Here is a 12,247-nt window from a genome sequence, read left to right on the forward strand (position 1 = left end):
GCCACCCCAGGCACCTGCTTGCTACGCCGATGCCTGGAGTCAGCCCTGCTCATGAGCTTTGGAGTGTTAGGAATCTAGATCCCGCTTGAGCCCATCTCGTGCGGTTCTTGTAAGAAAACACCAGTAATGAAGCCTGGTGTTTTTGCAAGCGCACACAGAAGACTAGTAACAAAGGCACAGAGCAACAAGATCATGAACTATCATGGCTGCCTTGGTAACGGATGTATAGAGGTCTCTGACAGTGCGGTATCAGAAGAGTTTTATCCCTGGTGTCTTTTATTATTACTATTATTATTTATTTTAAATAAAAGCCGTGAAAAATGACCTTTTTTCTCCCCAGAAACGTCACCATATTATGCTGACTGATTGTTTGCTGCTGTTTTAACCTGCCGTATATCATGAAAATGCTTTGACTAGGGTTGCCAACCCTCCCGGATTGGCCGGGAGTCTCCTGGAATCGGAATCGATCTCCCGGAGGCTACTGAAACCAATCTGGGGGATTTTAATAGGCCGCTAAAAGTCCGGTCAGCAGTGCAGAGGGGCTAAAGCAGGATCCCTATGTGCCCTGGCTCCGCATGGCTCCCGAAAGTGACCGTCATGTCCCTCTGGCTCCTAGATGCAGGGATGGCCATGGGGACTCCGCACACTGCCCCCACCTCAAACGCCGACTCTGCAGCTCCCATTGGCCGGGAACCGTGGCCAATGAGAGCTGTGGGGGAGGTGCTGCAGGCAGGGGCAGCGCGCAGAGCCACCTGGCTGCCCCTGAGCCTTGGAGCTGATTTGCCAGTCGCCGGGAGCTGCCCGAGATAAGCACCGCATGGTCAGAGCCTGCACCCCTCACCCCCTCCCGCACCCCAACCCCCTGCCTCAGCCCCCTCCCGTACCCCACAGCCCTTGTACATCCCATTCCCCTGCCCCAGGCTCAGCCTGGAGCCCCCTCCCACACTCTGAACCCCTCAGCTCCATCCCAGCCCGGTGAAAGTGAGTGAGGGTGGGGGAGAGTGAGTGCTTGTGGGGGGGGGGAGATGAAGTTAGAGGGGGCCGGGCCTTGGAGAAGGGGCGGGCCCTTTGAGAAGGCCGGGGCAGGGGCAGGGGCGGGGCCAGGATGTTTCGGTTTGTGCAATCAACCCCATGTATGACTGTATGGCCGCTCGGGGTTGTTAATACACCGCACTTGGCCTTGTTTTTGCAGGAGTCCGATACAGCCAGCAGGGGAACAATGAGGTCACTTCCTCGTCGACAATCAGTCACCATGGCAACAACACCATGGTGACCACCAGCCAGTCCGTCCTACAGCAGGTTTCCCCAGCAGGGTTGGACCCAGGCCACAATTTACTCTCGCCTGATGGTAAAATGGTGAGTACACCTGGCCTATTGTAGCTCCAAAGCTGATAAGATAAGAGGGCCCAGCAGGCAAAACAAACAAGACTTTTTTTTTTTAGTTTCACACAAGGCCCACATTAAACAATGAAGCATTGTAGGGCTGGAGGAGGGGGGCGGGGTAAAAAAAAATCCCAGCTGCCAGGAGTCAGAGGCGGCGCTAGCTTCCCCGCCAGGTAGTGGTGCACATTCAGAACCCAGCCAATAAACCTGACACAGGCCCGTTCTCATTTTATTGATTGAATGCCTTGTAAAGTAGCGCAGTGGGTGGATCACTGTTTGTTTTTCGCTGCCGATGACATTCGTGTTGATAAAATGCTCATTCATTTTTTTTTTTTTCTGAAGCCCAACAAAGTTCTAAGTTTCACCAGGGAAGCAGTTTCTTTACAAGCAAGCCCCTTCCCCTGTCTGACCCCAACACACACACACACACACACACACACACACACTCTCCCCCCCCACACACACACACACACAGAGGATATGAATCTGTTACTGCTCAAGCTGAGTGGAATAATACAGATTTGGTGACACCAAAACATTTTGCAAATTCATGTCGATTTCACCTAATTGTCTAAAAATCTTTAAAAAATTGAAATGTTTTTCCTTTTTTCAGTTTGAAAGGGCTTTTTTATACCAAAATAATCTCTTCTCTTTTTTTAAGACCTTCAAAACCAGTTCAGAATGTTGGATAGCTGAACAAAACATTTCGATTGACCTAAAAAGAAAAAAAATTTCAACTTCAATTTCCCAAAAAATCTCAAAAACCCTCAGTCTTTGGTCTGACCCAATTTATTTTTTAACATTTTGAAAATGCCAAGCTCTAGTTACAGCCCCAGTAAACAAGGCTCTGTAGTTCAAGCTGTAGCAGTTTATGCATTTAACTCTGGAGGTCCCACGGTATTAGAGAGATAAGATCAGTGAGGTAATATCTCTTATTGAACTACTGTTGGTGAAAGAGACAGCATGGTGGCCCATACACAGGCTTTTGAACTATAAATGAGTCCTGGTCATAATATAGATTAAGACAATGGGAACTGAATTCTAGTACTTCCCTAATGAGAGCCTTTGAAAAAAGATATGTGGCAATGGGTAATAAGCATCAGTGGGCCCAAACTACATAATCTTAACTTCCTACAGTAAAAGCCTTTCAATCCGAACATTAGGTTTGACTCACTGCAAGGAGAGATCTGGATTTTGCACACGACCCCCTATGTTCAGATTTCACATGCCCCCAAAATTTGGGACATGCATTTCTAAGCAGATCACAAATAATCATAGAAAATAATCCAGAAGAATAGATGACACATCAGGCATTAAAAATCAAATGGACAAAATGACTGATAAGGCATTGTGAGCCTTTCCTTTTAAAAGTCAGGAGAGTATTCTGATGTAGTAGCCTAAACATATTATTTATTTTATTGTATTGCAATAGCAGCTAGGAACCCTAGTCACAGAGAGGAACTACGTGGTGATAGGTGCTGTACAAATGGAAGAGAGACCATCCCTGCCCCAAAGAGTTTACAGTCTCCGTATAAGACAAAAGACAGCAGGTGCATAGACAGACAGACACATGGAGGTAGCACAATTAGATGAGATTGGTCAGCAGGATGATAGCCAGTGGTCTCTGTGCTACCTGTTACTAAATTTTCTGTAGCCATCACAGCAAAGGTGAGCTTTCTGGAAGGATTTGGAGGAGGACAATGAGGTAGTTTTGCAGATGTTTACAGGCCGCTCCTCCCAAGTGTGAGGGGCAGCATGGGGGAAAAAGCACGACGGTGCTTGTTTGAAATTTAACAAGTTACAGTTGAAATGGAACCAATTTTAACCATCACAGAAACATGCACAGCAGTAAAAGCTTTTATCCATCTTCACGCAGTGCTCAACCAGCCCCATTGAGTGCAGGATGCACAGCACCATCAACAACATTTATGGTCATTCGTTAATATGGAGCTGTCATCCCGTTTATTTCTGATCTCCTCCGCAGAGCTAGCTAGTGCTTGCAAGTTATTTAACACAAATATGCTGTGGGCTGTGGTTTCCAGTGAGTAAACATGTTTCTCTAATATCCCATATCGAATTAACAACAGCCAAGGAAGTCATTGCAGCTTAAGATAATGTTGTGTTGGGTTTTTTTGAGGCACATGCTATTGAACCTATCAGGAGTTTGGGCTTGTCATTGTTTTATGAGCTTTCGTTGCCTTTTACCATCACAGCTATGGAAAACTCAGTGGAGGGTTGTTTTAATGATGTGGTTTGAATACTTTCTTCATCATGTGATCTCTAGCTTGTTTCTTTTGGTTCAAGTTTTTGGTCCTAATCTCAAGTTTGAAATTAGCCCAGACTGCAGGAGTTCCATGGTTTTGTGACTGATTGTTTGACTTGCACACCTGCTGTGGTGTAAACTGGCCTTGAAGAACTTTTTGAAAAGGGAAAATACTGGATAAGAAAATCTGACTCATTCTCATGCTCTGAAATGCATTGATATATTTGTTTCAATTAAAGCAAGGCCCATCTCAAGCTCACATGTGCATGATACACTTGCAAACCGAGACCAAAAATTTCACACCTGGAACCCCGAAGTGTCTCTAAATCCACACTGAGGTACCTAAATAAAAGTGGGCTGAATTTTCAAAGGGCTGAGTACCTGAAGCTCCCATCGATGTCGGTGGAATTTGTGGATGTTCAGCACTTCTGATAATCAGACTGGTTTTATTTAGGTATCTGAATCCTTGCCTGCATCAGGGACCCCAATTTCAGACACTGGGTGCAAACCTTCAGCATTATAGACAAGGAAAGCCACAATATGCACTGGGAAAGCTTATTGTGGTGGCAAGCAGTTGGCCTTGTCTGCACCAGGGGTTGCAGAAGTGCAGTTATATTGATGGCTGTAATTGGGACGTCTCTCCCGTCCAGACTAGGCCTAAATAACCTCATTTCAGGCACCCATGTATGAACTATTGGGTTGCTGTCCGAAACATCAAGACCTCGATTCAGCAAGACGTTCACATAAGCATGTGTCGTAACTTTGAGCACAGGAGCAGTCCCCTTGAAGTCCATGAGACAAATCACATGCTTAAAGTTGGGCTTTTCCTTAAGTACCTTGCTGAATTGGAGCCTAACCAGACTCACTTAACTAGCATTCCTCCACCATAGAGCCTGTTTCAGTATTGGCAGCTGCAACAGTTCAAAAATCATGAGTCTGGCCCCCTAAAATGATGAAACTGGCTTAAAAATTAATGAAATTTTAAAAAATAATACATTTGGGGTCTGTTCTTTGCCTTTGGCATTTTTAACCTTTATGATTCAAATTTTCCACCTTTCTTTTGTAACCATGAGGGCTAGAAAGTTATTGGGTTTTTGGTGGTGGTTGTGGTTGTTGTTTTAATGAATCTCAGACTCTCCCATAATCACAAGGCTCCAGGATCTGAGGCTTTAAGAATAGAACACTAACTACCAAGAAAATTGCAATGAACTCTCAAGAACTGGCAACATTGCTGTTTACTCAGAAAAGGCCTGAGCAGAAAAGATGAGTTTTTGTAGCGTGATTTGAGGATCCAAAATTTAGGATCTGGTAGACTGATGGGAGCAGTGGAAGCAGGTTTCCTGAAATGCCTCTCACTGTTTCTACTGCAGTAGTACCTAGGAGCCCCAGTCATGGATCAGGACCCCTTTGTGCTAGGTGTTGTACAAACAGAAAACAAAAAGCGAGTTCCTGCCCCAGAGAGCTCCCAACTGACACAAATTGTGGATTCCCCCGACTGACTGGGTCACTTTCCGTGAGATGATTTTGCTTGTCTTTTTTGTGAACGGCCTAGTCATGCATGAAGGGGGTCATTTCTGTGTGGCTGGCCCTAGCCAAAGTCACTTTCATTTGTCTAGAAGCTGTTTTGTCACCCAGCTCCTGTCCATCGCGCCTCTGATGTCTGTTGTCCCTTTTGGTTTCTTGACAGATCTCTGTTTCGGGAGGTGGGCTGCCCCCTGTAAGTACCCTGACCAATATCCACAGCTTGCCTCATCACAACCCACAACAATCTCAGAACCTCATCATGACACCGCTCTCTGGCGTCATGGCAATCGCGCAAAGTAAGTGCCTCACCGTGCTCTAGCTTCAATACACTCCTGTTGATAGGGCTTTTATCCCCTCGGCTGGTATGTTTAGAAGCAGTGTGCGAGTAACTCCGTTCTGCAGCTCTGAATCCCCCCTCCTCTGTAGTTCCAGCTGGGTACAGTAACGTTCTTCACTCCCAGCACTAACGCACTTTGTGGTCTTTTGCCACGTGCTATGGTGTTTCACCACCAAGTTCAGAGGGAAAGGGAAGCAGTGGCTATGTGCCATGAGTGAAATCCTGGCCCTGTTGAAGTCAATGGGAGTTTTGCCATTAAATTCAATGGGTCCAGGATTTCACCCAGTGTGTTTAGGGCCTGATCTGACCAGCTGCTCCGGGCATAAACTAGGAGGAACTCCATTGAAAGCTGTGAAAACAGATGTATTTGAGAGGGGGATAAAACCCTTTGATTTTTTTTTTACTAGGGTTTACTGCATACCCTGCTGCACTGCAGAGAGAAGCAGACCGTGTACAGCACAACCCTTGTGGGTATCTCCAATGTATGAAGATAACATTCATCTCGATTTTTATTCCACTGCAGCAGTTTCTGATTCCACTGGCACTGAAATCTTGACATGTTGTTTCGTTCTCCTCTGTTCTCATAGGTCTAAATACTTCCCAGGCGCAGAGCGTCCCTGTTATCAACAGTGTTGCCGGAAGTCTGGCAGCTTTACAACCAGTCCAGTTTTCCCAGCAGCTACACAGTCCTCATCAACAGCCACTCATGCAGCAGTCGCCCAGCCATATGACACAGCAGCCTTTTATGGCCACAGTGACTCAGCTGCAGAATTCACACAGTAAGGATCTTGTCAGGTATTTGTTGAGGCCTGAAGGGAAGGATTTAGCTGCATTATAATTGCCAATTGTCATAAATACGTTTTGAATTAACGTTGCTTTCTCCCCTCCTTGCCCTCTCCACCCCTCCGGCTAGTTGATTCTAACTCATGACCTGGGTCATCTTCTCCGGCAGGTGTTAGGACATTCCCTTTCCAAAGTAGATTGATTCCTGGGGGAATCACAAACTCTCCAGCGCAAAAGCAGTCCAATAAAAAGGGTGCGTCCCAGAGAGCATCAGGGGAATGAAAACCCCAGAACTTCACCTTTTAGGACTATGTGAGAACCCAAAGAGGAAGTGACTCCGCTTTCATCAGAGAGAGCCAACACATGGCAATGAATGTTGCCCACTCGCCATTGTTACACCCGTCCCGTCTCACCCTTCCATAGTACATGTATTTGCTCCTCTTTTAGAATACAGAGTGCACCTTCCCGCTGCATAAGCTTATTCCTTCATACTCGGCCTGCAAGTCCAGGAGCCAAATTCTGCTCTCGATCACAGGTGTAAATTCAGAATAATGTCAATGAAATTATTCCGGATTTACATCAGAGCAGAATTTGGTTGAGGATCTTCCGTTTATGTCCTCATAGCGCCTGTGCTTGCCTGCACTGTGCTATCCAAGGAGATTTTGAGTTCTTCTCTAACAGCAATTGATAGGACCACCCCTTTAAGGTGCACTCAACATGATAATTGGAGTTAGAGGGCCAGGCAGGTGATGAAAAACAAACAGGTTTAGCTCTGTGGACATTTGGACAGGCAACAGATGATAACTTTTTTTCCATATGGCTGTATTTATTGGCTAGGGCTTACAAAGGGAGTCCGTAAAAGTCCATAGGATTTAGGTGCCTAACTCCCTGAGTCTCCTTGACAATCCCAACCATTTCATTGTACTTATTATGGTCTTTGCACTTTAGGGAGGAAGTTAGAACATAGGTATGTGGGGGAGGATGAACTACCTGTATGTTCTGCAAATGATGCCTTTGTTTTTATGTCTGTTGATGGCTTTTTTTTTCAGTTGAGCTTTTCTCATATTACAGTTCTACAAACAACAATTTTCAGATTGTGCCTGATTCATTTACACTCTCATGATCATTTAAAAAAAAATTAAAAAATAGGTTATGACCTAGATTAGAGCAAGAAATCTTGTGTGTCCAGGGTTTCCTTCCCCAAATTATTGGGGAATTTTGTTCTGCAAGATGCTTAAATGTACAATGCAGTTGAGATGCCTAATTGCATAATATATGTGAACTGCAACTCTACTATTCTCCAAGACCTCAGTCTAATTGTAAACTAGTGTATGCTCCCGTTATGTTTACTAAATTTTCAGGTGTAGTTTACCTGTAGCATGTCTCAGGCTTAAAAACAAATCTCTTTAAAACACCTTGCCTATCCTTGTGACTAACAATCTGTTTTGCCAAATGGAATACATGGCCTTTATTCCTGGCATTTAGTTTTACCGGGCAGGGGCCTCATGTAATTAAACAATAAGCCTTTGGCCAACTGAGGAGCAGCAGAGACTTTGAGGGGAAGACTCTTCCAGTTCTCCTTGGCCAGCAGGTTGGTGATTATAACATAGGTCCTTGAACTGAGGTTTGACAGCAGCAGCAGATGGAGTATCTTGCTAAATGCTAAAGCTGGTCAGAAAAGGAGGTGGGGTGTGTGTGTTTGTTTTTGCACAGAAAATTTGGATTTTCAGCAAAATATTTTGTCCAAAAACTAAAATAGTTAGATTGTGAAATACTACTGTGGTGCCTCATGGGAGTTGAAGTTCAGGAACCTTGTCAGTGCTTCTATATCCTGGGAAATTTCCCAAAATCTGGGAATTTGTGAGTAAAAAATGTTTTGAATAAAAATTCCCAATTTCCCAAGTTGAAACATTTTACTCACAAATTCCCAGGTTTTGGGAAATTCCCCAGGATATAGAAGCACTGTAAAAAAACTTTGGGAATTTTTCACCAGATTTGGGAAGTTTTTAGCACTAGGTTGGGAAAAGTTGGCATCACAATATAGAAGCACTGCACCTTGTGCATCCATTCCTCTCTCCGCTAGGGTCCCTGGTTAGACTACATCTCCCAGGATGCATCATGGTCTCTTCTTGATGAGAGGAGGTAGTACATCCTGGCAGTTATATGGTAGTAGTGCATCATGGGAGATGAAGTTTGTCTGGGGAGACCAGCCATAGAGAAGAATTAAAGCATGAGGAACCTGACCTACAACTCCCATGAGGCACTGCAGCAGCATTTCATAACTGAAATATTTCAGTTTGGGGGAATTCCATTATTTGATGAAAAATCAAAAATTTCTTCAGAAAGCAGACATTTTTTGCAAAAAAAAATTTAGCTGAAAACCCAATTTTCTATCAAATAGTTTTTGACAAGCTTTTCAAAACAACCAACCAGAGTTAAGAATTTTTTTTACCTTTTTTTCTGGCTGAGGAGAACAGAATGGGAAGTTGCTTCACACTTTTCAGCTGGACAAAGAGCTTGCTTCTTAATTCAGGCATTTCCATTCCCGGGTCAGCCTGGTAAACAAAACACCTGTTGACTTCATCTAGGATATTTGCCTATGCTGCCTCCAATGCTCTTGTCCAGCACTCCTGCTCATTGTCTTGCTTGTGCATTTGGTTCTCCAGCAGAATGGCCTCCCAGAAAGTGGTTTGAGGGTCTACAGCTGTTGGATCAAACCAGGCTATTTTAATCCTTCATCTCTCCACATGCTGCTGCAGAGAAATCAGGTGGATTCTGCAGACCTCTAAGGAGGACGCCAACCACTCCTCCTTATTTGTTTTTACAAAAACAAACAAACAAAAACAACAACCCACAAACGTGTTGGAAACCTTTTGGCTTGACTGCTTTGCATCTGCATGAAGACTGTAGCTGGCATTTATCTGATTGCTGTCTCTCTCCTTCATTTTCATAGTGTATGCACACAAGCAGGAGCCTCCCCAGTATTCCCACACTTCCCGGTTTCCATCAGCCATGGTGGTCACAGATACCAGCAGCATCAGTACATTAACCAATATGTCTTCCAATAAACAGGTAATCGTGCATGCTGGGAAAATGGGATAGGATTCTCTCAGTGTGAATGGTGTATTTCCCTGGTACGCTTGTTGCTGCTAATGGGAGTTTAAGCCAATACATTTGGTGGTGAATAGACCCCAGTGTCTGTTCTCAGCTCCACCGTTCTAAGAGTGATATTCAGGGACCACACCAGCATTCACAAAAGCTGATCCAAAGGCCTGTGTGTTGCTATTTGTGGATAGTGTTTGATATTCAGCCCTAAATACCAGGATGACCAGTCCATTATATAAACCACAGCAGCTGAAGGTTTTGCGTGGAAATTAATGGGTGGTCTCAGGATTGTTCATAGTGCACAAGTGTCCATGTTGGTAACTGGCATTCTTACTGGCAGACTCAAAGGAGAGGGCCCAGCGTGAATGGGCTGTGGAGAGTGAGTGATCCACCTACCTCTATCTGTGATCCCAGTGCAGAGTTAAGGCATGTTGGCAGATCTGTGAAGGGGAAAGTTTGTCCTTGCGTGGCTTGGGCTGTGCTATTCAGTGTATATATGGAGGATGTCACTCCACTTTCCAGAGCTCTCAACCCAACACCTGTCACCCATTGTGAATCCAAATAATTTCCTTCTTGAAACCTGGCCCCAAAAATGGCTAGCATGAAGATGTAACACCAAGCTGTGCTGGTTTATTATGACTTGTTTTAAAAAGCATAAGGTGGGTGATATAACTTCTGGTGGTGAAAGAGCTACACAGAGTTCTTCAGGTCTGGGAAAGATACCTAGAGTGTCCCAGCTAAAGACAAGATGGAACAGATGGTTTAGCATACGTAGTTAACACAGAGATTCTAAGACCATTGAAAATGAAGTGGCCCATTAACACCCTTGTAGTCATAGGATAAAGAGGGAGATTAGTGGGTTACAGATTGTTGTAATAAATCATAAATCCCATGTCTTTATGAAGACCATGTCATTTATTGTCTAGCAAAGTTATGAATTCAAGCTCCCAGGCTTGTCTTTTGAAGGTGGTGTGTGGAGCCTTTGATGAATGCAGCAAAGTCAATGGACCAAGTTCATCTCTGGCATAACTCCATCAAAGTCAATTTAACTTCCTTGAATCAAAATGACTTTTTGGTGTCATTTCAAGGCTTACTGAAAATGACAATGAATGATTCTATTGAGAGACCGGCTCTAAACTGCAAGCAAGACAAGCCAGAGTAACTGTCAGAGTCATTGGCGTTAGACTAAATGTACATGAGTGGAAATGAGATCCAAATCTGGGGCCAGATCCTCAGCTTGTGTGTATCAGCATTGAAGTTATTGGGCCAAATCTCCAGCTGGTAAAAACTGTCCCACCTCCATTGAAGTCAATAGAGCGATGCTGATTTATACCAGCTGTGAATCTGGTCCACAGCCCCCAAATCTTTATTGGTGTCACACCAGATTTACATCAGTGAAGGTGAATCAGGCCCTACATTTTTAGTGTCCAGCTCAGACAATAGCGCTTTAAAAAAAAAAAAAAGTGCTCTGGGGACTGTGAGAAATATGTGGCCCTTATCGATTACTAGATAAATAGGAGACAACCTTGAACTTGTATCCAGATAAACTTATTTTTGCTAAGCTCTGACGGTGGGAAGAGAAAAATCTTTGCAACAAATGCACAGCAAATAATGTTTGGAATTGCTGCCTGGGTTCATTTTCACTGATGTCCTTAAAGTTTCCCTGCGAGGATGGCAAAGGGAAGGCTCTGCCACCATAAAAAAATGAAAGAAACAGGATTGTGTAAGACCAAGTACGATGACCCAGACACACAGCTGGTGTAAACTGATGCAGCTCCATTGGAGTCACTGGGCCAGATCCCCAGTGGGTGTGATTTGGCGGAGCTCCTTTGAAGTCGATGGAGATACACTTATGCCAGCTGACGATCTGGCCCCGGGTGTGGGACCCGCCACAGAACGTTTCTCTCACAAAATGGAAGGTGAAAGTGTAATTCCAAATCCCACTGCCCCTGCGACTCCTGTCAGGTTTCCCACTCTTTGTAGTGTGCAGGGAAAACATTTATCTGTGCCCACAAATCTCAATCAGTCGGGCAATCAGGCGCATCAGCACTCCTAGGGAATACCATTTCCTTTGAAAGGCTTTATCAATCCATCTGGTGTGCGCTCAGCCCTAACTTCTCTCTTGATTAATTATCCTGGCTTACCCCTAGTTGACTTTGATGCTTGCTTGTTGAAACAAGCCCTCTGAATACAGGAAATGTTCTTTTAATCAAAATAGCGCACGATGCTACCCGCTAGGCCTGTCATGGAGCCTAATGATGGCTTATGCCCTTCGTTGGAGAGAATGATCAGCCTACCTTGAAGCATGGCTGGCCAAGATAATCAAGCCACTCGTTTCCCTCCCCCCCCACACACTATTTTACCTCAAGTTTTTTAAATGTACTCTTGTTTTATCCCCTGCAAACAAGCACTGAGCATAATAAGCAAATACCACGTTACTCAACCATAGCATCTGCTCATGCAAATTGTACTGAGCATAGAATGAAATTTCTCTATGGGCACAGGCCCAGCACCATTTTAAGTCCACAAGAGTAGGGCTAGCGTGGGAGTTGAGTGATGCAAGGGTCTGTGCACTGGAATACATTCACCCTCAGAAGTCCCAAACAAAGCTCATTAGTAAGTGTGCAGGCCCAAGTTTGCATAGATAGGCCCGCTTTTCTATGATCCATTCTGCAAGCACCATTTGACCGTTAGCGGCAAAGGCGAGAAATAATTTTCATCCTAAACGTCATTGAATATTTTTTTTCATTGCCACCTACTGCTTTTAGCAAGAGGGGAGCAGAATTCTGAAGAGAAGACATTAAGGGACTGTTCCAAAACCCAGGGAAGTCAGTGGGAGCCTTTCCCTAGAT

The 12,247-nt window shown here is 44.5% G+C and overlaps 1 protein-coding gene across 9 annotated transcripts in view; it reads left to right on the top strand.

The window, feature by feature from the left end:
- The window catches only part of HNF1B (HNF1 homeobox B), an 84,362-nt gene that overhangs the window by 66,342 nt on the left and 5,773 nt on the right, over window positions 1-12,247 (top strand). For 5 of the 9 annotated variants that reach the window (XM_039508271.1, XM_039508263.1, XM_039508269.1 and 2 more), the window contains 5 exons: window positions 1,193-1,356; window positions 5,334-5,466; window positions 5,915-5,989; window positions 6,095-6,286; window positions 9,244-9,362. In XM_039508271.1, the coding sequence (XP_039364205.1) occupies window positions 1,193-1,356; window positions 5,334-5,466; window positions 5,915-5,989; window positions 6,095-6,286; window positions 9,244-9,362 (683 nt within the window). Of the gene's footprint in view, window positions 1-1,192; window positions 1,357-5,333; window positions 5,467-5,914; window positions 5,990-6,094; window positions 6,303-9,243; window positions 9,363-12,247 lie in introns of all 9 variants that reach the window. The other 4 variants (XM_039508267.1, XM_039508270.1, XM_039508264.1 and 1 more) reach the window with 3 other exon arrangements.

The sequence above is a fragment of the Mauremys reevesii genome, linkage group 20 (assembly GCF_016161935.1).
Source record: "Mauremys reevesii isolate NIE-2019 linkage group 20, ASM1616193v1, whole genome shotgun sequence".
Classification (NCBI taxonomy): Eukaryota; Metazoa; Chordata; order Testudines; family Geoemydidae; genus Mauremys; species Mauremys reevesii.